Here is a 26,233-nt window from a genome sequence, read left to right as displayed (position 1 = left end):
ATATGCAATGACCATGCCATGTTGTTTAACATATATTAATTAGTGATCAATTAATTGAGATTTGAAACCTAGAGAAATTAATTAGGTTATGTAATTAATTTCCATTTCTATTACGTTAATGATCTAATCATGTGTTAACATTGATGGTATGTTTAAAGCATGATTTTTTTTTTTTTTTTTTTTTGACTTGTAATGGATTTATGAGTTTTTGTTTTCAATATTGAATTATATTGTTATAGCGTTTAACGAATCGCACACAGAAGATTCGACATGTGATGTTATTATAGCGTGTAATGAATCGCACTCTGAAGATTCGACATTGTCATCCTATAGTAGTTGTGGATTTAGAGCATGTATTGTGTGGTTCCAACCTACTTGTGCATGAAGGTAGTTTTGTGTACTATTTAATACGTATATAAGTTGTTAACTTATTTATTTTGGAACCACTTGGGACATTGCATGATGGCTAGGGTTTGGCTCTAGTACGGGGACAGGAGTCCTCTAAGTCAGTCACACGCACGTTAGGTAGGTTGCCCGTGGGTTAGTAGCCTAAAGGAAACCCTGAAATCGGTCTGATCCGACTGATGTCCAAGTATATCCGCTTTTGTTGATTTCACACTTTTAGATTTCAAGTTAATAACTTAGATAATCTATGTCTTGATGTGTGGTATTAGAAATTCTAGTTATACTAAATTGCTATATTTAGTTGTTTTCGTACTTTTAGATTTCAAGTTGATAACTTAGAGAATCTATGTCTTGATGTGTGGTATTAGAAATTCTAATTATACTAAATTGCTATATTTAGTTGTTTTCGCACTTTTAGATTTCAATAACTTAGAGAATCTATGTCTTGATGTGTGATATTAGAAATTCTAATTATACTAAATTGCTATATTTAGTTGTTTTCGCACTTTTAGATTTCAAGTTGATAACTTAGAGAATCTATGTCTTGACGTATGGTATTAGAAATTCTAATTATATTAAATTGCTATATTTAGTTGTTTTCATACTTTAGATTTCAAGTTGATAACTTTGAGAATCTATATCTTGTTGCTTTGTATAGCATGCTTCTATGCTGTTTGAATTGTATGAATGATGTGATTTATGCTAGAAATATTCTATGGTAGCTTAGGATGCTCCCTGAGTCTCACCCTTGACATAGACGTTAGGTGGCATAACCCTTTTAAATTGTTTTGCTTTAATGTGATAAACTTGTAAAACATTGAGTCTTTGCATGCTCATCTCGTACGAGTAGCTTTATGTTACTCACCCCAAAGTTACTGGGGGTATTGTTCAGGTACATGATTCAAGATTTGGAGATTTACACTTGCCTTGGATGATTTGGAGATTTGAAGTTTCTTTTAAAGTATTCTTATTTACATGCAAGTGTTAGGATGTTTAAGTTTTACTTTTGATGTTGTAATACTTAGTTAGGTTCAATATGCCATTTTTATCACATGATATATAAAGTGTACTTAGATACACTATTTGGAACATATTTGATATGTATGACATGAGGCCAAGGGCCAAGTATATTTAATTTTGTGCTTGTATTCATTTGGTACCAACTTTTGCTTCAAAAATGTATTTTAACCAACCTTGGAGGTTTGGTATGTGAAAATATTGTAATTGATATGTATGAGGCCATGAGCCATTGTTTTACATTCAATTATTCATATTAAGGTTGTTGACATGTCCACATACTCAAATCTCATTGAAAATCAATTTTAAACCTTCATTTTTGAACCAATTCATGAGGGGATTTGAGGCATGGGTTGAACCTTAGCACTTTTGGCATATAGCAAGTCTTACAGCAGCTTTTCGAGCCATTTCGGTAGTCCGAAAGTCCATTTCGGTCGACCGATAGCTTTTCGAAACTTCATTGTACAGTAAAACACACATTCCAATAGTTATTTTGACTATTTAGGGTTATTTCGGTCGACTGATGCCCTATTTCGGTCTAACGAAACAACCTCCCCTCAAAAACATGTTTTTAGGAAAATTTCTGTTCTTTTGGTCATCTGAAATACCATTTCAGTCGACCGAAATAGCCCTCAAGCATAGCTGCTTTCAGTTTTGTTTCAACATTGTTGTTCCGACTTCAAACGGTCATAACTTCTTCATTTCTAATCCAAATGGGGTTATTCTTGAGCCTAAACTTAAAGATTTTGAGTCAACTTTCCAAGGGTATCAATTTCATTCTCTTATTCAAACCACAGTGGGAATTATTCAAATTTTAGTGAAGTAGTGTCAGTTTTCACTTAAACCGAGAATGGACGTTTCGTGGGATTCTTGGCCAAAGTTCTTAGAACCTATTGGAATGTTGTGAAATGATTAGATTAGGTTATATTCACCTTGTTTGACTTGTTTAGAGTCAATTCTCTCTTTTATTTATGAATTGACCAGTTTACCCTTAATTAACAGATTTTGCCTGTTTTAACTCTAGTTTCCTCTTTCACTTTTCTTAAGTTCCGAGACCTCATGGAATGTCACATTGGTGTCTTAGAGATGATTTATATCTCAAAGAACTATGGTTTCATCTTTTGCTTCCACATTTCGGATCTGTTATCGGGTCAACTTTCGGTTATCACTGACGCATCGGGTTGAATAACTTGGGCCATCACACTCCAAGTGGTTCCACCATAAGATCAACAAGTGGCACCATGAGAGTGTGACACTGGTCACATTTTTCAGAAAGGGCAAAATGGTCCTTTTTGAAAATATCTTCTAAATTAAATTACAAAATGGTCCTTAAGACGAAAAATAATTACTTTGCATAATTACACTAAAATCCCAAAAGTCAAGAATATTACCAACAAGTTATGCATCAATGCCCTTTATAAGCAAAATAAACATTTAGTATGATTTTCTTCAAGACTAAAAATGTAGAAATCATGTAAATTAAATATCATGGATATATACAAAGCCAAAATCAAATCCGAACACAAAAGTGAGGTTATGCAAGAAAAAAATGATAAATGAGAAAAAGACGAAATAGGGAAAAAGACGAAAAAATAAATTACCAAAAAAAAAAAACGAAAAGAAGAAAAATGACCGGGTCATTACATCTTCTCATCAATAAAAGGACATAAGTAATTTTTGTTTGCATTCTTATGATTGTCTATAATGGCCTCTTTGCTTGATTATTTCTGATTGTGTGCGTTTTAGGGTTTGATTTAGTGTTGCATATATATATATATATATATATAATATAGATACAAGATATAGGATTTGAGATGGGTTCTAACCTATTTAGAACGGAAAGGGGCTTGATCCAATTTTTAATTTAGGGCACGTGTTATATTTTTATTTTTATTGAGCCACATAACCTACCTCTTATTGGAAAATTCTCAAACAGTGATATTGTACACACAAATTTCGTATATGCAAATTAAAGAACGAAATAGGGAGTAAAAACTAATTTGTTAATTTATAAAAATTGAGTATAATCCCTAGAGATATTCTTTACAAAATAAAGAAATTATTATCTTATTCGATCTACTTTGTTGGTTGGATTTAAGGGTTAACAATTTTCTTCAAGTATTTGTAGTTGAGGAAGATCGCCAATGAGACGAATCTTGATCTTGAACAATGTTGTTTGATAAATCTAACGATTTTGGATGTGCTTATTTTACCCTGAAATTCTCTACTTCTAGAGTCACCCATTTCTCCTTCCTCCATGACTCTATTTATAGGTTTATTGAATTAATATGATGATGACATGTGTCCTCTCTTGATAAGTACATAATTATAATTGGGTCAGGCTGAGCCGAGCCGATTATTTTGTGATAATTATTATAAAAATAATTATTTCAAATATATTTTATTAAGAATAATTATTTTTTTATTTAATCACCTGGGCTGGGCTAATTAAATAATTTAAGTTAACCAAGTTTAGGCCAATTAAATAATTTAATTAAACATGAAACTCATATTTGATGGGTCAATTTGTTAAAATAAAAATCGATAAAATTTTAATGTCTATATATATCATCTTTTAATTATATGAATAAAAAAGATGCATTAATTTAGGTGCCCAAGTTTTCAACCCCGTGCCAAGACTTCGGCCTAACACGCATTAATTTTTGGTGGTACTCGTCCCAACTTATTTGTGAAGTGGTGTATAACAACATTTTCCTAAAGTACATCCCAACATTTTCGTACAAACATCCCAACTTATTTGTAAAGTGCAATCCAACATTTTTCTAAGGTGAATCCCAACATTTTCTTAAGGTGTATCCCAACATTTTAATTGCTGGTGTACCATTTAAAATGGTATTATTTCCTTCTTCCTCTTCGCCTCAGACCGCCGTTCTTCACTTCTCCTTCTTCACCTCACCCCCATTCTGGTGCATCCCAACATTTTCCTACAATGAATCCAACATTTTCCTAAGGTGCATCCCAACTTTTCCAACCTAGCCTCATAATATCTTCCCTTCTTCTTTGTTTTCCCTTCCCTTCTTCTTCATCTTCATTTATTCAAAATTCAAACCCTAACCCTCAGACATTCCTTCTTCCCTTCTTCTTTACCTCAGACATTCCTTCTTCCCTTCTTCCTCTTCGCCTCAGACCTTCGATCTTTACTTCTTCTTCTTAGCCTTAGACCGCCGTTCTGCACTTCTTCTTCTTCGCCTCACCGCCGTTTTCCACTTCCTCTTCTTCGCCTCAATCCGCCATTGGTACAATTTCTTTCTTCCCTTTTAAAGAGAGAAAGGAAGACAGCCGTGCGTAGCTTTTAGAGAGAAAAAGGGAGACAGCCATGTGTAACGTATTTTAGAAATAATATATAAAGTTTATATATATATGAAATACATTATTTAAAGGGGTGGAAAAAAATTAGTTACCCAATTTTTTTAATTGATGTGGCACATTCTCAGCCACTTATTTCAAAAGGAGCAAATGGTTGCACTATGCAACTAGAGGTGACCCTGATCCCTCTATTAGGTTCCTCTCCAGTTGCACAATGTCTTATTTTCTCCAGTGGAGTAAATGAACAGTATTAATTAAAGAAGGTAAAAATCTGTATTAGTTTTATATACAATTTTTGTATATATACTGAGAAATATGTATTCTCCTTCCATCTCTTATGAATTTGTAGCAACCCATTTGAAATTGCAAATCCCACCCATTCAGCCTTTCTTCTCTCCCAAAATATTCAGATTTTGATTTTTTTTTCCAAATAGAAGCAAGGCTCTGTTTCTCCTTACATGTGTTTCCATAAATTTCATCTTATTTCTTCGTATAATAGGTCATTTTTGTCCAAATTTAAAGAGGAACACCGAATGAGAGTGGCACAACAGGTACTTCGATTTCCATGTTTCATTTTTTTTTTTTTTTTTTTTTTGGAAGGAAATCATCTAATTTCCATAAGAAATGAATGACAGAAGAAGAAAATTAATTACTAAGAAGGAATGGACATAAGTGAAAGAAACCCAGAAATAGTAAATTAATGCTCTATTTTAATTATTTGGTTTAAAGTAGATGCAAAAATGTCCAGAGGTCTCTTTAGATTTTCTTCTACACTGGAAGGGTTTTATTGTGCACTTATTTGTGGATTTTAAAGTTGTTTGTGACGAAAAAAAACCAGAGGATTTGCAGACTACATTAGTGGCCGAAAAAGGAATGTGATCCGATGGAAGAAAGAGTTTCGAAGTACAATGTATTCCCATATTTGAGGGTCATGCATAAATTATTTGGGTTTAAAGTAGATACAAAGATTTGTTGAGCAATTTCAAATATGTTCTGGACTGGCATGGTTTTTGTTTAATTATGTGTGTACTACAAAACATCCCAAGCAGTTTGTAATTTAAGTCAATATAAGTTGTATGCAACATTTCAGTATAATTCTAATGGATTATTTGTACATAACATCCAAACAGTTTATAATTTAAGTCAATATAAGTTATATGCAACATCCCAACATATGTTTTTTATAATAAAAGTAAGAATTCATCCGTGTTACGTTATCGGTACCGGAGTACACTGTATTTTCTCATTTCTAATTTAGAATTAAATAAAACTCATCCATTTCAATGATATGATCATCATGGTATATATTAATGAAATTCTCTAATTTAGAATTTTTTTTTGCTTAATGTGTGTGAGAGAGGGGGATTAAATTTCAAAGATAGTACTATTTATCCCATTATTTTGGCCCAATCAAAAGGCAACATGTGATGAGTTCCATGAGCTTGCCACATTGGATTGGTGCTTTAAATGTCCAAAAGAGGAATATATGATGTGAAATTGCTGAAAATATATTGGATACGATCAACTAATAAAGAGGAAGTATGTGGTGAGTTTCAATGGAACTTGCCACAAAGGGTCACAACCCTGGTAGAATTTCATTCAAAGTATTGAAGCTGTGTAATATTACGTAGTAATTGAAATCAAAGATAAATGGGCTAGTACAATCTTACCATATGGAGTTTTCTATTTTAAAAGGAAAAAGGTGAGTCCTAATAGGACTTGCCATCTTTATAATAAGGGCCCACATTTTCCTATTTGGAATGAAGGAATTATGACATGGAAACACTATACTACATGCAACCTCATACAATTATCCAAGTCAAGGTTCATCCAACTAATTGTTTTTCCACATATAGTGAGTTCTACTGAGCTTACCATAGTGTTGACCACCGTAGATTAATTCTTTTAAGAGTTGGTATTATTGAAAGTTCATGGAAAAATCGTACTTTCAAAGAATCTTGAGTAAAAAGGAAGGTTTTCAATTATGACAAGGCCAGAGTTAACCAAGCAAAATGTGGGGCTGGATTTTCTCCTTGTCTTTAGGAGAATCCAAACAGCTATTTCAGCGAAGTCGGTAACATTATAAAAGAAAAGGGAAGTGGGTGATGGTTTAAAATGGCAAGTATATATTTCTAGATATATCTATTTTACTTTATAAAATGGTATTCTATTTGTATTTTTTATATAAACTTTTTTGTAATAATAATATATACTTTTCAAATAACTACTGACACATCTTCTAAAAGTCACTTTTTATTATTTATATACAATTAAATCATTAAATTTGTTTTAATAAATAAATGTGACTTTTCAAATAACTAATAACACCTCTTCTAAAAGTCACATTTTAATTCCACTTTGTATTTTTTATATACGCTTTTTGTAATACTAATATATACTTTTAAAATAACTACTAACATCTCTTCTAAAAATCACCTTTTATTATTTATATACAATTAAATCATTTAATTTATTTTAATAAATAAATGTGACTTTTCAAATAACTATTAACACCTCTTCTAAAAGTCACCTTTTAACTACACTAACACTTCGATCTTCTAAAAGTTACCTTTTAACTGCAAACACCTATTTATCACCCTATATCTCACTCCTCTCTATTTCTTAATTTCCATCTCTCTTTGAAAATAATTTCTTCACAAAAAGTTTGTTAGCGGTTTCTTCTTCCACAAACAATTTCAACGGCTTTGAGAGGAGACTCGTCTTTTGGTTTATGTACATCAAATTCAACTCAAAACCTTTTTAATTTTTTTTAAAGGTATGTTTTAATTTCAATTGAAGAACAATTTATATATTTTATCTTTCTATCTCATCATATATTATATTTTATATGTTCTCGTAATAGTTCAATTCTGGAATTCTTTTATTATGATGTGAAAGAAATATGCATGAATAATAAATTTGTTCAGTTCAGAAAAATTACATGGATAAAATATATAAAATATTGTATTTTATATGCAATATATGTGTACAAGTTTATATAGATAACTGACGTGTATAATCATTGATTGAAATGTTAGTTAGTTATCATATAATTCTTTCAGGAATGAATTATTATATATACAATCCATAATTAGTACATGAGGAGTTTTTATATTTTATATGTTAAAGTGTATTCAATTTTGATTTTTATACCCTATAAAAATGTATTTGATTTATAATATTTATATACATTTTAAAATAATTAATATAATTAAAAATATTATATTTTCTGTTTTATTTTCTGTGTTTTGTATATATTTATATTTATATTTTTGCTATTGTATTCTGTTAAGTAATGGAACACTACTAAATAAGGGAACAACAGTACAACAGGGGAAAAAAGAGCAAACAGTTAACAGTCAGTTCGGTTCCATACCTATACGGTTCTGGTTCCGTTTTTAAGGAACCGTTGTGAACGGTTCCGGTTCCGGTTTCGACTGGAACCGTACGGAACTGAACCGTGTGCACCCCTAATTCTTTACAAAATAAAGAAAATAATATCTGATCTTCTTTGTTGGTTGGATTCAAGAGTTGTTGGAGCTTAATCTTGATTGAGGAAGATCGCCGATGATCTCGAACAATGTTGTTTGATAATTCTTCAAAGGAGAATTTGTTGGATTTTAGATGTGCTTATTCTTCTTTGCTTTCAAAGCTTAGGTGTCTGTCTTTTACTCTGGAATTCTTGACTTCTGAGTCACCCCTTCCTTTCCTCCATGCCTCTATTTATAGGCTTTTTGGATTTTGTTATAATTATCATAAAAATAATTATTTCAAAAATATTTTATTAAAAATAATTATCTTTTTATTTAATCACTTGGGTTGGGCTAATTAAATAATTTAAGTTGACCAAATTTGAACCAATTAAATAATTTAATTAAACATAAAGCTCATATTTGATGGGTCAATTTATCAAAATAAAAGTTTATGAAATTTTAGTATCTACATAGATCATCTTTTAATAGTCTGAATAAAAAAAATGCATTAATTTAGGTGCCCAAGTTTTCAACCCCGGGCCAACAAGACTCCGGCCTAGCAGGCATAAATTTTTGGTGGTACCCAGACTGGATCCCATCACAATGCATTCATCAGGTTGAAGACTTTTGACTCAAATAACATTCACACCATATTTGGAAAAATGTTGGAAGATACAAGTCAAGCAAGTCTTCTTAGCCTGTGGGACACTTCTAGTGCCCTCTTCTGCCTTTTCTATTCAGTGTGGAAAATGTGATTATTTGAAATTGTCCACTGATCCATTGGTTCAAGTAGTATAATCATTCTTCTATTATATATTAATTTATGAAAATTGAGTATAATTCTCGTAGATATTTTTTACAAAATAAAGAAAATATTACCTGATTCGATTTCCTTTCTTAGTTGGATTCCAGGGTTGTTGGAGCTTGATCTTGAAGATTGTCGATTGTTTGATAATTGTTTGATAATTCTTCAAAGTCAGGATGCGCTTATATTTTACTATGGAATTCTGAACTTCTGAGTCACCCCTTCCTCCTTCATCCGTTCCTTTATTTATAGGCTTCTTGAATTAATAGGATGATGATATGTGTTATTTTTATTTAATCACCAGGGATTCCAGTACTGAGATGAATGAATCAAATAAAAAAATAAACACAATGGAATCATAAAATTTAATAAAAGTAGAAGTTCAGAATCTCAGACAAAAGAATCAAAAGAGTCAAACTTCTAAAATTACATTAGCTACCCAATTTTTCTTAAAAAATATTACAAAATATACCCCGCCGTGTCCGGTACGTGTCCCAGCCGTGTCTAATAAAAAATAATTTCTGGATACTTCACAGAAGTGTCGAACACGTGTCTGACACTAGTACGGGACCCTGGAAAGGGTGTCTGTGCTTCATAGCATAAGACCCTTATTGGATGGGTTAATTTGTTACTTATTAAAAAAAAAATTTTGATGGGTCAATTTGTTAAAATAAAAGTCCATGGAATTTTAGTATCAACACATGGTCTTATAATAGTATGAACAAAAAAGATGCATTAATTCAGGTGCCCAAGTTTTCAACCCCCGGGCCAAGACTTCGGCCTAGCACGCATTAATTTTTGGTGATACCCAGAGTGGATCTCATCACAATGCATTCAACAGGTTGAAGACTTTTGACTCAAAAAACATTAACACCATATTTGGAACTTGGAAGAGAAAAAATGTTGGAAGATACAAGCAAGTCTTCTTAGCCCATGGGACACTTCTAGTGCCCTCTTCTGCCTTCTATTCAGTGGGGAAAATGCGATTCTATGAAATTGTCCACTGATCCATTGGTTCAAGTAGTATAATCATTCTTCTATTAAAGGGAGTTTTGAGGCCCCTAATAAGCTTAAGCTTACCCGGCTCAAATATATTGATAGATTTCTTTTCTGCATCACAGCAAAAAGATATTTAGGACATTTATGTCTTGCATGTCCACCATTTGTATTCCAAATTAATCAAACACACTCATGGAGAAAAGTTGCTTTCCTCTTTCGCATGCAGTGTTGTTGTCTTGTGGCTTGTTTGGCTATGAGTGCTGAAACCAACATCACAACTGATCAATATTCTCTTCTTGCCTTGAAAGCCCACATCACTTTTGACCCTCATGGTGTCTTGGCTAACTGGTCCACATCTACCTCCATTTGCAACTGGATTGGAGTCACTTGCGGCACTCACCACCTACGAGTGACATCGTTGGACATTTCTAACATGGCTCTTGAAGGTACTATTCCTCCACGCTTGGGTAACCTCTCCTTTCTCGTTCTTCTCGACCTTAGTAACAACACTTTTAGTGGTCATATGCCAGATGATTTAGTTCATCTGCGTCGATTGAAATTCATAAATTTGAGTTTTAATAAATTTGGTGGTCAGCTTCCATCATGGTTGGGTGCCTTAACTGAACTGCAACAGTTAGTTGTTGATAACAATAGCTTTATAGGTACAATCCCACCTTCATTCTCTAACATGTCGAAGTTAGAGACCTTGGTTTTATCTTCCAATTTTCTACAAGGAATGATTCCACGAGAGATCGGTAATCTTCATAACTTGAAGATTTTGGACATGCAATCTAACCAGCTTATAGGCTCTGTGCCACTCACCATCTTCAACATCTCGTCACTGAAAGTTATTTCTTTTACAAGCAATAGCATATCTGGTCATCTTCCTATGGATATGTGTCATCGACTTTCAAACCTCCAAGGCCTTTATCTATCTCAGAACCAGTTCCATGGTCAAATTCCATCAAGTTTATATGAGTGCTCAGAACTTCAAACTCTGTCGCTGTCGATTAACAAATTCAACGGACCCATTCCTAGAGGGAATTGGAACTCAACTGTGCTTAAGGCTTTATCTCTTGGCGATAACAACTTCAAAGGTACTGTTATATACCTACTTTAATTTGTTTTTGATCAATTTAGTATGCAAGAGTTGCGCGAATCATTCAGTTCGTAATGCAAAATAGATCTCTCATTTCGGTCGGTGAGTCTTAAATTCGCACTCAAACTGGCGAGTTCAACAGTATTATGATTTTTTTTAAATGAAAAATAAGACCACCACACATTTCCAAAGATAAAGAATAAAAAAATAGGACCACCATAATAGCAAAGCTTGATCCCATAATTTTAACAAACAAAAAAAAAAAAAAAAAAAAAAAAAGCTTGATCCCATAATATAGATGGTGCTACGTGCTAGTTCTCTTTTTAAAAAAGCTCCTCAATTGATCAATATATAAAATAACATAAGGAAAATTGAAAATAAAATCACATGTAAACAAATTTATTTTCCATGTGTAATTTAATTAGTTTATATATAGACAAAACCATATATATATTTTTTGGTTTTTTTAAAATTCTCACGTTGTATTGGTATGAATTTTCATTAATTTATTCCACAATTGAGTTTAATTTTATTCATGAACTACATATAGATAGACTTAGTAGCCTTAAATAACAATATAGTCTAATTTTAAAGTTGATTTTTCAATTCGATTGAATTAAACAAAATAATTATAAATACATCAACAATAATTATTAAGGTCCAAAACACCCTCCAAACTATTATTCTAAAATACCAAAATATTCTTAGGGTTATATAATTTCAAAATACCAAAAATCAATTAAGAAACTATGGAATCTTGATGGTGGATCCTGTGTTTGGAGGGAGCGTGACTGAAGAAAATCAGATCCATTACAACAAGCATGACAAACTATTAGAGAGTATCTTATAAATCCAAATTTATTTTACATAGTATTTTCTCCCTATGTATATGTACTATTTCCATGTTTATACATATAATTTTTAATCTCTTTTTATTGGTAGAATAATATTTTCTTGTTTTAAAGCAAGAAAGACACTTTGTTAAGGTTTGATTTTATGAAAATAAATTGTTTGATTAAATGCCCAATTGAAGAAACAAAACACTCCTTGAAAACACAGAACACTATTTTCTAATCAAATTTAGATTCCTTGAGACTAGCATTGCCATGTCATCTGGGCCGATTTTAGTCCGACTCAAACATGGCATTGCCACGACATCTCCTCTATTTCTGCACACAATAAAAAATAAAAAAAAAAACCCTCTCTTTCTTCAATTATATATGGTTTGATTTTTTCATTCTTTTTTCTTCTCTCTATTCAATAGTAAAATTTGGGTGATCCCTAGATGTTTAAAGTTCAAGTTGTGATGCTTCTTGTTAGTTTTCAAATAGATTTTCACTCTTCAATGAGACTTTCTCTCCCTTTAATTAGATCTGTTTGATTTCAAAATTTTCTCAAATTTTATTTTATTTTATTTTTTTTTTTTTTCTAGGTTATATATGTGACCATACTGGGTATGGATCAATTGACCCAAAACCAAAATTTTCAGTATATTCTATAATTTTTTGATAAGCAAATCATTGTAGATAAAAAGATGAAACTTAAGCCATTGTACAAGAGATCTGAGGAAGACGGGAAAGACAAGTGTCTTTATAATAATCTTTTAGACATGGCGGTTATGGCGGTCGCTCCCTCATCAACGTGGTTGTTCAAAAAAGTTATCAAAACTAGAAGCAACAATAATAACAACAATCAAGTAAAGAAAGAGACCTAGAACGAGAGGGGAGAGACAGAGAGACAATGAAGATAGAGAGGGACACAAGAAGAAGAAGATAGAGGGAATGGAAAGCAATTTAATTGAATAGGGAGAGAAACGTCGTTTTGGAAAGAAAAAAAAAATGGTAAGAGCGATGATATGTCCATGCCAAGTAAGAATCAAACCAAAACCGGCTCCAAAATATTAGACTAAGTATCATTATTATTATATAATTATAAAGATATTTTAGTATTTTCGAATAAGAGTTTGAAGGGTATTTTGAACCTTAATAAAATTTGTTGCTGTATTCGTAATTATTTTGTTTAATTTAATCAAATTGAAAAGTGAACTTTAAAATTAGACTATTTTGTTATTTAAGGCTACTAAGTTTACCTATGTGTAGTTTTCCCAAATTACTAAGCCTTTTTGATAACAACAGTTTAAAATTCATGAATAGGTCAATACTTGTCTTAAATGATTCATAAAAATTCAATAAAAATCATTAAAATACACTAAATATCTATTTTAAAAAATTATGTTATGAAAAATGTTGCGATGTATTTTGATTCTTACATGTGAGATTGAAAAAAATTTATAACTGCAATAATTGATTTTGTTGTGTTATTGTGATACGAGCATGATTACATTACACTGCTTTTATCATCAACCATGGTGTGTGCAAATTATTTATTTATTTTTAAGTGATTCAATAGGTTAGTCTATCATGAATGTGTTCTCATTGCAAGTTTGTGTTTTCAATTATAACATGTTATGCGAGTACTTGCTTGCAAATTTTGTCATATTTGATTAAAAATTAATCATGAAATAACCTTCATTGGTGATCTGGATATAATTGTTATGCTGTTTTGGTAATTATATTTTTTTTACACTTAAATTATATCTAACCGTCATGATACTCGGTGTGGACAAAAAGTCAGATATATATATATATATATGCACATATTGAAAAAAGATTGTTAATTATATATATGAAACCCAAAAGTTAAGATTTATAAAAAAATATATGGAGTAAGGTTATCAAGAGGACCTTCCCATGACAAAAGTCAGAAGCTCTATTCATTCAGTTGGATCTGTATTTAGTTTGTTTTTCATAGCACCCTGATTAAACTAGGACCAGGCCGGATCATGAGTCATGGCCCCTTTTTATAAAATGGTAATTTTTTATTTTTCAGGTGAAATTCCATCTTCCACGTTTAACATCACTTCTCTGAAAAGGCTTTATCTTTCTGAAAATGACTTGACAGGTATGACCCTTCTTTCCTGTCAAATTCTGCATAGTTATGTTACGTTTTTGTTGCACTTTAAATTTTACTTCTATGTGTGTGTGTGTATATATATATATATATTTGGTGTTGAGTTTTAATCACCTTTCAGGGAACCTTCCAGCAAGTATAGGTGACAAGCTACCCAATCTTGAAATACTTGATCTGGCAGATAATTACCTCAATGGAATTCTCCCCAACTCTATCTCAAATGCTTCTCAACTCAATATTCTAGCTCTCATCTGGAACGCATTCACTGGTTCAATTCCCAACTCACTTGGTAATTTGGTACGACTTCAACAACTAAGCCTAGGAATGAACTATTTCGTCAGTGAATCTCCAGAATTGAGCTTCCTCAATTCTCTGACTAATTGCAGGCAACTGAGAAGATTGTGGGTAGGTGATAATCCTCTAAATGGTATCCTTCCAGCTTCCATTGGCAATCTATCCACTTCCCTTGAATCAATAGATGTGAATTATTGTGGAATCAAGGGAAACATTCCAGATGGAATTGGTAATTTAAGCAATTTGGCGTTCTTGCATCTTTATAACAATGACTTGAGTGGGCTTATTCCAACAACCATTAATGGGTTAAGAAAACTTCAGGTATTATATCTTCAGGACAATAGAATTCAAGGATCCATTCCAGAGGATCTCTGCAATTTACTAAACCAGGGTTTATTGGAGTTAAGGAAAAATAGTCTTTCTGGCCCCTTACCGGCATGCTTAGGGAATATTACTTCCTTAAGATATCTACATCTACATTCTAACAGATTAACTTCCAGCATACCAACCTCCTTTTGGAGCCTCACAAATCTTATGCAATTGAACCTCTCCTCAAATTCTTTAAGTGGCCGTCTACCCCCAGAAATTGGAAACTTAAAGGTCGCTATCCTAGTAGATCTATCAATGAATCAATTCTCAGGTGATATTCCAAGCACGATTGCAGGTCTGCAAAAGCTGATTAATCTATCTTTCGCCCATAACAGAATACAAGGGGCTATTCCTGAGTCATTTGGCAACTTGTTAAGTTTGGAATTCTTGGATCTATCCCGGAACAATCTCTCTGGTTTGGTCCCCAAATCATTGGAGGCACTCGTGTATCTTAAATATTTCAATGTATCTTTCAATAGATTGAGAGGAGAAATTCCCACTGGAGGTCCATTCACAAACTTCACACATCAATCTTTTATGTCGAATAAAGCATTGTGTGGTGTTCCTCGTTTCCAAGTCCTGCCATGTGATAATTCACTTCACAAATCGAGGAAAAAAAGGGTACGTCTGGTCATATATATTTTGCTCCCGATCGCTTCAATACTGCTTGCTTTGATCTTCATATTTGTTTTCATAAGACGCCGAAAGAGAAGAAATAAAATGCCAATTCAAACAGATACGATATCTGCAATTACACATGAAAGAATTACATACCACGAACTTCTACGAGCAACCAATGGATTTGGAGAAAGCAACTTGCTCGGAATGGGGAGTTTTGGTTCAGTTTATAGGGGTATCCTAGTGGATGGGACTATTTTGGCTATAAAGGTCTTCAAATTGCACGTAGAAGGTGCTTCCAGGAGTTTTGACATTGAATGTGAAATACTACGCAACATTCGCCACAGGAATCTTACGAAAGTTATCAGCAGTTGCTCTAACCTTGATTTCAGAGCCTTAATACTCAAGTACATGCCTAAAGGAAGTCTTGAAAAGTGGTTGCATTCACACAACTACTTCTTGGATATCATGCAAAGATTAGACATAATGATAGATGTGGCATGTGCATTAGCCTATCTCCACCATGATTACTCAACCCGTGTGGTTCATTGTGACCTCAAACCCAGCAATGTCCTTCTAGATGAAGATATGGTTGCACATGTGAGTGACTTTGGCATAGCAAAGTTCTTAGGACAGGGGGAGAGCATTGCACTAACGAAGACTCTAGCCACATTTGGGTATATCGCACCAGGTGAATCTTTTAGTTTTTAATTTCTATTCATGTATAAGTTTGCAATATTCTCTCTCTCATTACCATATTTAAGTTGAAGTTTCTATTGACCATTATTTTCCTCACTTTAAATGTCAATTCCTCTTATGAATTGCAATTCTAGATGTAGAGTATGGACCGGAAGGACTGGTATCCACAAGGTGCGATGTCTATAGTTATGGTATTATGTTGATGGAAACATTTACAAGAAGGAAACCCACTGATGACATATTTGCTGGAGATATGAGCCTCAAGAGTTGGGTAAACCAGTCCCTGCCCAATGCAATAATTGAAGTTATAGATTCCGACTTGCTAATGCCAGAGGAAGCACACTTCACTGCAAAGCTGCAATGTTTATCATCCCTCATGGAACTGGCTCAGAATTGCTCTGCAGAATCACCCCATGAGAGGATCAATATGAAAGATGCTGTAGTAGTACTCAAGAAGATCAAACTTCAATTTCTCACAAATTCCGTATGGACTTAAAATATGACAGTAGTTTTTTTCTTCTTCTTACATTAATTTTTTGTTTTTGATGTTTAATATTTTAACTATCAGAACGCATCCAAATCCATTAAAAAGTGTGGAGTGGTTCAACTTATCCTGCATCAAGGATGAGTAAAAATTTTAGTCAATTGTTTCATGTGCTAATATAGTGATTTATTGCAATTGTTTGCAGGACTCCCAAGTGTAGCTCTTCATGACGGGGTGGCCAAAAATGCTTCACAAACAGCTAGAAAAATCATCTGGGATATTTCTGATAGTCTGGATCTTAATCTGCAGGAAGAAGCCATGGCCTGATTCTTCTTGTTGTGTAGAAGTTAAAACATTTTCCTGCTATTCTTTGAGATTTTGTTGTCTTCATTTGGTGAATGTGTTTTCCTTTTACTTTGTTTTTTATCTGGTTAATTCTGTTAGGCAGCCTTTTTGGAAGTGGTTCTTCAATGCTGCCTGTCTTGTTGGGGTTTTTCCATTCCCCTGTTCTAATTTGCTCTGGTTTGATAAATGGTATTTTGGGAAAAAAAAAAAAAATGTTGACATTCTTGATGATACTATTCAGCTATATCTCCATTCTTGACATCGAATTCGCACTCAGCATGATAGAATTACACCATGGTGCATGAAAATAGCCGTTATTTTCCTCCCTTTGTCAGCTTCAAGTCACATGTATCACTGCCAACATGGTAAAAATACAATAGTGTGTCACATGAAATTTCTTAAATCCATTTTTCATTTTGAATTCCATCCTTTTCAGACAATTTTTTTTTTAAACATTCAAAAAATTTCAAATCCTTCCATCCTAAACAAAATTAAAATCCCAACACATTAACAAAGCTAAACAATGTTGTACTAGAAAATGTTATTATTGTTGCAAATGCACTTTATTTATTTATTATTAATTTTTTTTTTGGGAAAAGAATAATGTACAGGATAGAAAAGAAAAATAGACCGGACCACCAAACAGTCTTGCATAACCCATACATCAAGCCCAAAGGCAATTACGTAACATAATACAAGACCACAATAGGGCCCAAACAAAAGCCAACAAAAGAGAAAGCAGCCCAACCCCGCCTTCCTATATAACTTGCTTTGATTTGTGAAAAAGTATGCTAGGTATTTGGTGATACATTATAAATTATTTTTTAATTATTTTGGTAATAATATATTTTGAAGAATTTTTATTTCTAATTTTACAATAAATGCTACACATTCAAATGAATTTTTTTTTAAATAAAAATACTTGTAAGCTGTTGAAAAACAATTCCAAACTGCCTCTTATTAAAAAAATTCTGTTTGACATTTAAGTGATTCAGAACTTTTTAATAAGCAATAATGGTCCATGTTAGATGCAGTAAGTATTTACTGTGTAACTTGTTAGATAGAAAAAGAAGATACTAGTCAATGAGGTCTTTTCCAATGGAACACTGCAAGTGTCTTTCGCTGTCCTATTCATTTTGGAAAACGTGATCGTTCAAGATTAAAATTGAATGGTCATGCACGATTTGTGGAAGGAGAAGAGGCCATACTACCACGGTGCAAAATCCTCTTCGGTTAATACTGATCATTTACGAAAATGGAGGAAAATGGATGAGGTTAGATTTGACAGGATCCTGATCCATGCTACCACACATATTTTGGTAAATGTAGTAGTAATATCTTGTGTAATATTTAATGCAAGGTGTACATGGAGTTAGGATCCTCTCCAGTTGCACAGTATCTTATTTTCTCCTAATAAATGAACAACATTAATTAAAGAAGGTACAAATCTGTATTAGTTTTATATACAATTTTCGTATATATACTAAGAAATATGTATTCTCCTTCCATCTCTTATAAATTTGCAGCAACCTATTTGAAATTACAAATCCCACCCATTCAGCCTTTCTTCTCTCCCAAAATATTCAGATTTTGATTTTTTTTTTTTCCAAATAGAAGTAGGGCTCTGTTTCTCCTTACCAGTGTTTCCATAAATTTCATCTTATTTATTCGTATAATAGGTCATTTTTGTTCAAATTTAAAGAGAAACACCGAAGGAGAGAGGCACAACAGCTACTATGATTTCCATGTTTATTTTCTTTTTCTTTTCTTTTTTTTGGGAAGGAAATCATCTAATTTCCATAAGAAATGAATGACAAAAGAAGAAAATTAATTACTAAGAAGGAATGGACATAAGTGGAAGAAACCCAGAAAAAGTAAATTAATGTTTTATTTTAATTATTTGGTTTAAAGTAGATGCAAACATGTCTAGAGGTCTCTTTAGATTTTCTTCTACACTGGGAGGGTTTTATTGTGCACTTATTTTTGGATTTTAAAAGTTGTTTGTGATGAGAAAAAAACCAGAGAATTTGCAGACTACATTAGTGATCGAAAAAGGAATGTGACAAGATGGAAGAAAGAGTTTCGGATTACAATGTATTCCCATATTTGAGGGTTATGCGTAAATTGTTTGGGTTTAAAGTAGATGCAAAGATTTGTTGAGCAATTTCGAATATGTTTTGGATTGGCATGGTTTTTGTTTAATTATGTGTGTATTGCAAAACATCCAAAGCAGTTTGTAATTTAAGTCAATATAAGTTGTATGCAATATTCCAACATAATTCTAATGGATTATTTGTACATAACATCCAAACAGTGTGTAATTTAAGTCTATAAGTTATATGCAACATCCCAACATATGTTTTTTATAATAGAAAGTAACAGTTCATCCGTGCTACGTTATCCGTACCGGAGTATACTGCATTTTCTCATTTCTAATTTAGAATTAAATAGAACTCATCAATTTCAATGATATGATCATCATGGTATATATTAATGAAATTCTCTAATTTAGAATTTTTTTGCTTAATGTGCGTGGGTGATGGGGATTAAATTTCAAAGATAGTACTGTTTATTCCATTATTTTTGCCCAATGGAAAGACGACATGTGACGAGTTCCAATGAGCTTGCTACATTGGATTGATGCTTTAAATGTCCAAAAGAGGAATATATGATGTGGAATTGCTGAAAATAGATTGGATACGATCCACTAACAAAGAGGAAGTATGCGCCACACAGGGTCGCAACTCTGGTAGAATTTCATTCCGAGTATTAATGCTATGTAACATTACGCAGTAATTGAAATAAGGGTAAATTACATTGACCTCCCTTGAGGTTTCGTCATTATACATTGACCTCCCGTCTTGTTTACCAAATAACACTGACTTCCCTCGAAGTTTATATACTGATAACACGGACCTCCTCTACCGTTAAACAACTAACGGTTTATGCTTATATCCGTCAAAAAAATCAGTATAAAGACAATTTTACCCTTCTAATACCTGAAATGACATTTTTAACCTCAATAATCACTGCAAATTTATAATACTATCCTTGACTTATAAACTCAAAAGGACAATGGTGCCCTCATATCAACAAACCCAGAACACCCAATGGGTCTAAACTATCTATATACATTACACATATATCTATACACACGCACATCAATCTCATCCATATATATACATATAAACACACACACACACACACACACACACACACACACATATATATATCTATCTATATTACACATGGCGGCTGTGAAGGGCGAATCAGGGTTCGACGAGCTTCAGTTTAGAGAGATTCGGCGAAGGTAGTTTAACAATTTTTAACTTTTTGGGGCTGCAAAAGGCGAATCAGGGTTCGACAAGCTTCAGTTTAGAGAGATTCAGATGAAGGTAGTTTAACAAATTTCAACTTTTTGGTTTAAGCACCAAATTCCTTTCAAGAAAAGACGCCCGTGAACGTCCATCAGCTAACAATAGAAGGATTATACCTCAAATCTCCCCTAGCTCAAAGCCATCCACGTCCGCTAATCCATCCCCACCTCAAAAATAACCTGGCTATATAGCAGCATCACCAAAAACTCAACCATATCCTCTACCTCCCAATCATAAACAGTCTCTTAAACTCCACCCCAGATCAATCTCCCATCATCAAAATGATAACAGTGGGCAACCAACACATACTTTTCTTTTGACTTCTACATTAAAGATGACCATAAGCAAATTGAAATTTAAGTTGAAAATGTTTGGCTTCCTAAGCTATGTGCTCAGTGTAAGAAATTTGGACACAGTACTGCCCAGAGTAATTTCTAGTTTTCTCTTATATTTTGAATTTATGTTAATTAAGATAAAATTGAAAACGTTGATATTTGTTAAACCAACTAACATAGTGTAAGGATCCGGCCGGGATGCAAGTACTGAAGTTTAGCAAGGATGGGCCGGTGAGCAAACAAGAACAGGGGCGAGCAACGATGAATAGCGATAAAGGAGCTTACAGGCAAGGACAAACCGCGACATGAAGAACTCACCGGCAAGGAATGAAGAATCCATCGGCAAAGCTCACGACGGCGAACGGTAAAGCTCCATTATGACGGTGAGGTCATAGTTTTGGTGTAAACCCATTTCAGTCTGGCAAGTTGTCTTTTCGGTGCACTCCTCTCCGGCAACGCTTCATGCAACAAGCAGACCTATTTCCTTAACGATTGAGAAACTTATTTTCTCTTTCTATAAACAGATACAACTTTTGGGTTTTTTTTTTTTTTTTTAATTATCAAGATGCATAGCCTTCTCCGAGGTAGCGCAATTCTAAGGATGCTATTAAAACTTCATTGCCAAGCACATCGTCATCCATGCTCTTCTCCGTTGACGTCACCCGTCTCCAGCCACCAGGGACAGAGGAGAGAGAGAGGGGGCTTGTCGGCAGTGGCAAGGCTGTGGGAAAGGAGAATGAAGAAAAAATCTTAAAAAGGGTACTATTGGTAATTTATATCCATTATATTTTATATTTTTAATAATAAATTAATAAGTAAGGATAAATTTGTAATTTTACTCTTTCCCTTAACAACATCCATTAACCGGGAGGTCAGTGTAATTTGATAAACAAGAGGGGAGGTCTGTGTAGGTTGACAAAACCTCAGGGGAGGTCAGTGTAATTTACCCTTGAAATAAAAGATAAGTGGGCCAGTACAATCTTACCATGTGGAATTTTCTATTTTAAAAGGAAAAAGGTGAGTCCTAATAGGACTTGCCATCTTTACAACAAGGGCCCACATTTTCCTATTTGGAATGAATGAATTATGACATGGAAACACTATACTACATGCAACCTCATACAATTATTCAAGTCAAGGTTCATTCAACCAATTGCTTTTCCACACATGGCGAGTTCTACTGAGCTTACCACGGTGTTAACCACGGTAGATCAATTATTTTAAGAGTTGGTATTATTGAAGATTTATGGAAAAATCGTGCTTTGAAAGAATCTTGAGTAAAAAGGAAAGTTTTCAATTATGACAAGGCCAGAGTTAACCAAGCAAAACGTGGGGCTTGATTTGTTTTTTTGGAGAATCCAAACAGCTACTTCAGCTACGTCGGTAACATTACAAAAAAAAGTAGGGAAGTGGCTGATGGTTTAAAATTAGAAGTATATATTTCTGGATATATCTATTTTACCCTATAAAAGTGTATTCTATTTGTATTTTTTATATAAACTTTTTTGTAATAATAATATATACTTTTCAAGTAACTACTAACACCTCTTCTAAAAGTCACATTTTATTATTTATATACAATTAAATCATTAAATTTATTTTAATAAATAAATGTAGCTTTTCAAATAACTGCTAACACCACTTTTAAAAGTCACCTTTTAACTGCAATAACACTTCGATCTTCTAAAAGTCACCTTTTAAATGCAAACACATATTTATCACCCTATATCTCACTCCTCTCTATTTCTTTCCATCTCTATTCGAAAAGAATTTCTTCACAAAAAGTTTGTTAGAGGTTTCTTCTTCCATAAACAATTTCAACGGCTTTGAGAGGAGACTTGTCTTTTGGTTCATGTACATCAAATTACAACTCAAAACCCTTTCAATTTTTTTTTTTTTAAAGGTATGTTTTAAGTTGAATTAAAGAACAATATATATATTTTATCTTTCTATCTAATCATATATTTATTTATATTGTTTCATACATAATTAGTACATGAGGATATATTATCTTTTATATGTTCTCCTAATAGTTCAGTTCTGGAATTCTTTTATTATGATGTGAAAGAAATATGCATGAATAAAAAATTTGTTCTGTTCAGAAAAATTACATGGATAAAATATATAAAATATTGTATTTTATATGCAATATAGTACAAGTATATATAGATAACTGACGCGTATAATCATTGATTAAAATGTCAGTTAGTTATCATAAAATTCTTTCACAAATGAATCATTATATATACAATACATAATTAGTACATGAGGAGTTTTTATATTTTATATGTTAAAGTGTATTTAATTTTGATTTTTATACCTATAAAAGTGTATTTGATTTATAATATTTATATACACTTTAAAATAATTAATATAATTAAAAAATATTTTACGTGACTTTTCAAGTTTCCCATTTACATTGTTATACACCTTTTAATTCCCAACCGTTGCACTGTTTAGGATTTCAACACTTTTTGATATTCTTGCCAATGCACTTTTACACCTTTAGATAGATAGATTTACGTACATTCTTAACTACGCACCTGTTTTGCAAAGAAAGGGAAACAAAAAAAAAGTCCAGCCTGTTTTATATACTTTGGTTGTCTTCTTTTATAAATTGTTTCTCTTAAATTCAAATACTTATTCTTTCATGAAGAGTTATTGTCCAATTAAAATATATCACCTCTCAAATTAAATTATTTTGTATTTATTATTATTATTTTTACAATAAAAGAGCATGATTTGCTTCCTTAAAACTATTGAAAGTATATCATCATAGAAAAAAGTAGACGGATATTTCAACTTCCTAAATCACTCTCTTGCTCTCTCTCTCTCTTTCCATCTTTCTATGCAAATTTTTTTGTGCAAAAAATTATTAGAAATTTTTATTCATGGTCACCTTTGAACTGCTTTTGTTGGAAATACATCTTTTATTGTCTATCAATTTGGTTTTTAAAAAAATTAATAGTAAAAATTTCTTAGTGCTAGTTTGGTGTGGTGTAATGGAATAAAAGAAAGTGGAATGGAATCGCTTTTTTCCCATTCTCGTGTTTAGTGCCACTTTTAAAGTTGGAATCATCATTCCCCACTATTCTTAGAGAATGCCCATTCCATCAAATTCATTCCACTTTTAAATAAAAAGAATAACCATTCCATTCTCTTCTCATTCCATTCCCACCTCCATTCTCATTCCATTCCAATTAATTCTACCACACCAAACTAGCCCTTATAGTTGAACAAACATATCATTTCATGAATAGGTGTGTAGTAACCTATAAATAGTAGAGGAATCCAATAATTTTCTAAATTTCCTTCTTTGTCCATGCAACTAGTATACTATCTCATATATATATATATATATATATATATATACATACATATATATTTATTTATTTATTTATTTTGAATCCATGAGCAATATGATAGTGGAAGACTTGGTAAATGTTTTTTTGTGAACGTGACAATCTTGGAGACTTTCAACTCTCCAATAGGCCAGAAGTTTCTTACTCTCTATTACTTTAATATGCTTTAACTGATATTTTATTGGACTGTTATTATTTTATAATACTTTATTTGTGCTATTTATATTCTACTATAACTAAGTGTTTTGGTCTAACTATATCCTGATCATGTTTAAATTTTAAAAAATTCCCATTCTCTATGTATATAACGTGTTTACTGTTATTTGTTGCTTTTTTGTCTAATTTTGTGTTCCTTTCTTATTTAATTTTTTAAAAAAAATTATTTTTTTATATACGTTTGCCTAATTCTCTTCAAAGTGTTCATGATTCCGTTATATACTTTGTTTATATTTTGAAGTCTGTTCCATGAAGATTTTTGGAAGTATTGAGAAATTGCAATGTAAAAAAATAAACTAAAATAAAAATACTGAGAAATTAATAAATTCTCTAGAGTTACATTTAGAATAAAACGGCATTTAGTTTAACCAGTTTAATATATACTTTATCTGTAATATGTGTATTACATATACATATATATGTGTGTCTATATATATATATATATATATATATAGATATATATATTTATATATATCATCAGAAACCAATCTCAATTTACTTATATTGATTTGTTTTATAAAAAAAAAACAAAAACAAAAACAAAAAAAGCATGGATACGATCCTCAATTGAATTTTTTTTTTTTTTATTTCATCTCAATACATCATATTCTTCAAATAAAAACTCACGTTAATTTCACTTCTTTAATCATTTATATTACTGAAAGTCACAATTTTTTTTTTATTTTTAGAAAAGTATCATAAACTAAAACTCTTCTTAAATGTGAAATCTTTTTCTTTTTCACTCTTTTTCTTTAGCGTTAAGGAAAAACGTGATTGATTAAATTTAAAATTTTATCGTGCATCAAGCAGTGTAAAAGTTATTTTCTAAATTCTTTCGTAAGTAGAGAAGCTTTACAATCCTTGACTAAAAGTCAATCTCTTTAAATAATAAATTAATAAATATATGTCTAAATCAATATTTTAAAGTTGTGTTTATTCAACCGCATTGGAATAAAATGTTCATAACATTCTTGTATATAAAGTTATTCAATTTTTTCTGAAATTGATATTATTAAACATCTTTTAAAGGAACCAGATGATGGTTGAAAGTTATAAATTTCATTTATAAATAAATCTCTCCTGACGAATTTTAGTTATCTGTGAATTTCTGGTATGTATTAATTCCATGTATTGAAATATATTCATATGAAAAAGTATGAATTTCAATTTCTTTATATGTTGGAAGAATTTATTGGATAAAAATGAAAGTGTCATGAAGGTGAGAGTGAAATACGTAAATGTTATACTCCTTTTCTGAATTTAGAAATTAGAGAGACACACTTATAAGTGTTATACAGAGTGAAATAGGCAAGTGTTATAATCCTTTTGTGAATTTAGAAATGTCTACAGTGCGTAGAGACACACACTTTTAATAGCAAACACTTGAAGAAAAATTAAACTATTCATAATTATAGATTTTATTTTTAAATATATCATTACTTACTCTATATCATAATAATTATGTGTGAACAATTTTAAGGTCTCTATCTAATATGCTATCATGTATATTATATTCTATTCAGTCATACATAACAAATAAATAAATAAATAATCGATATAAGACGTGCACATTTAATTATTTAATTTTTATTGCATGTTTTTAAATCTATTTATAAAAAAATGTAATGTGTTATATGTAGTATTTATAAACGTACTGTTATATTATAATACATTATATGATTTGATATAATAAATCTTTTGTACAATTGATTCAATAGTCTTTTTCATTGCTTTGCAAAATAAAATTATATTCTTTAATTGTTCAACTATAAATACCACAAGAATATTAGGGTTTGCATAAGGTTTTAGATAAAGAGACTTTGAAGATGATGAAAAGTCTTATTTATCTTTGAAATTAATAATAAAATTGTTATTCGGATGATGAATGATAACTTAATTAAAGTTTTGAATTTATTTTACTCTAAAATTATAAATACATAAACCAAATTAATTTAGCACTTTTATCTGCAAGTTACTTTAATTTCATTTTAGATTTTATTTCTCTATTTAATTTTCAAATTATTTTTACATATCATGTA

At 31.7% G+C, this 26,233-nt stretch overlaps 1 protein-coding gene across 1 annotated transcript; it reads left to right on the top strand.

Moving 5' to 3' along the window:
• The first annotated feature begins 10,279 nt into the window (after positions 1–10,279).
• Positions 10,280–17,223, top strand: LOC132304857 (probable LRR receptor-like serine/threonine-protein kinase At3g47570). Its single transcript, XM_059802565.1, has 5 exons — positions 10,280–11,123; positions 14,015–14,086; positions 14,217–16,067; positions 16,216–16,559; positions 16,765–17,223. Exons 1-5 carry the CDS (start codon positions 10,280–10,282, stop codon positions 16,777–16,779), a joined length of 3,126 nt encoding a protein of 1,041 aa, XP_059658548.1. The 3' UTR covers positions 16,780–17,223.
• Positions 17,224–26,233: the final 9,010 nt, after the last annotated feature.

This window comes from Cornus florida, unplaced genomic scaffold (genome assembly GCF_030987335.1).
Source record: "Cornus florida cultivar Cherokee Brave unplaced genomic scaffold, ASM3098733v1 CherokeeBrave_3.0.0_Hap2_Chr04, whole genome shotgun sequence".
Taxonomy (NCBI): Eukaryota; Viridiplantae; Streptophyta; class Magnoliopsida; order Cornales; family Cornaceae; genus Cornus; species Cornus florida.
This window is presented reverse-complemented; position numbering and strand designations above follow the sequence as displayed.

Coding starts and splice junctions, on each gene's coding strand:
- LOC132304857 (XM_059802565.1), top strand. CDS start 10,280: ATGAGTGCTGAAACCAACATCACAACTGATCAATATTCTCTTCTTGCC. Junction 11,124..14,014: donor TGGCGATAACAACTTCAAAG/GTACTGTTATAT, acceptor TTTATTTTTCAG/GTGAAATTCCATCTTCCACG. Junction 14,087..14,216: donor TTCTGAAAATGACTTGACAG/GTATGACCCTTC, acceptor ATCACCTTTCAG/GGAACCTTCCAGCAAGTATA.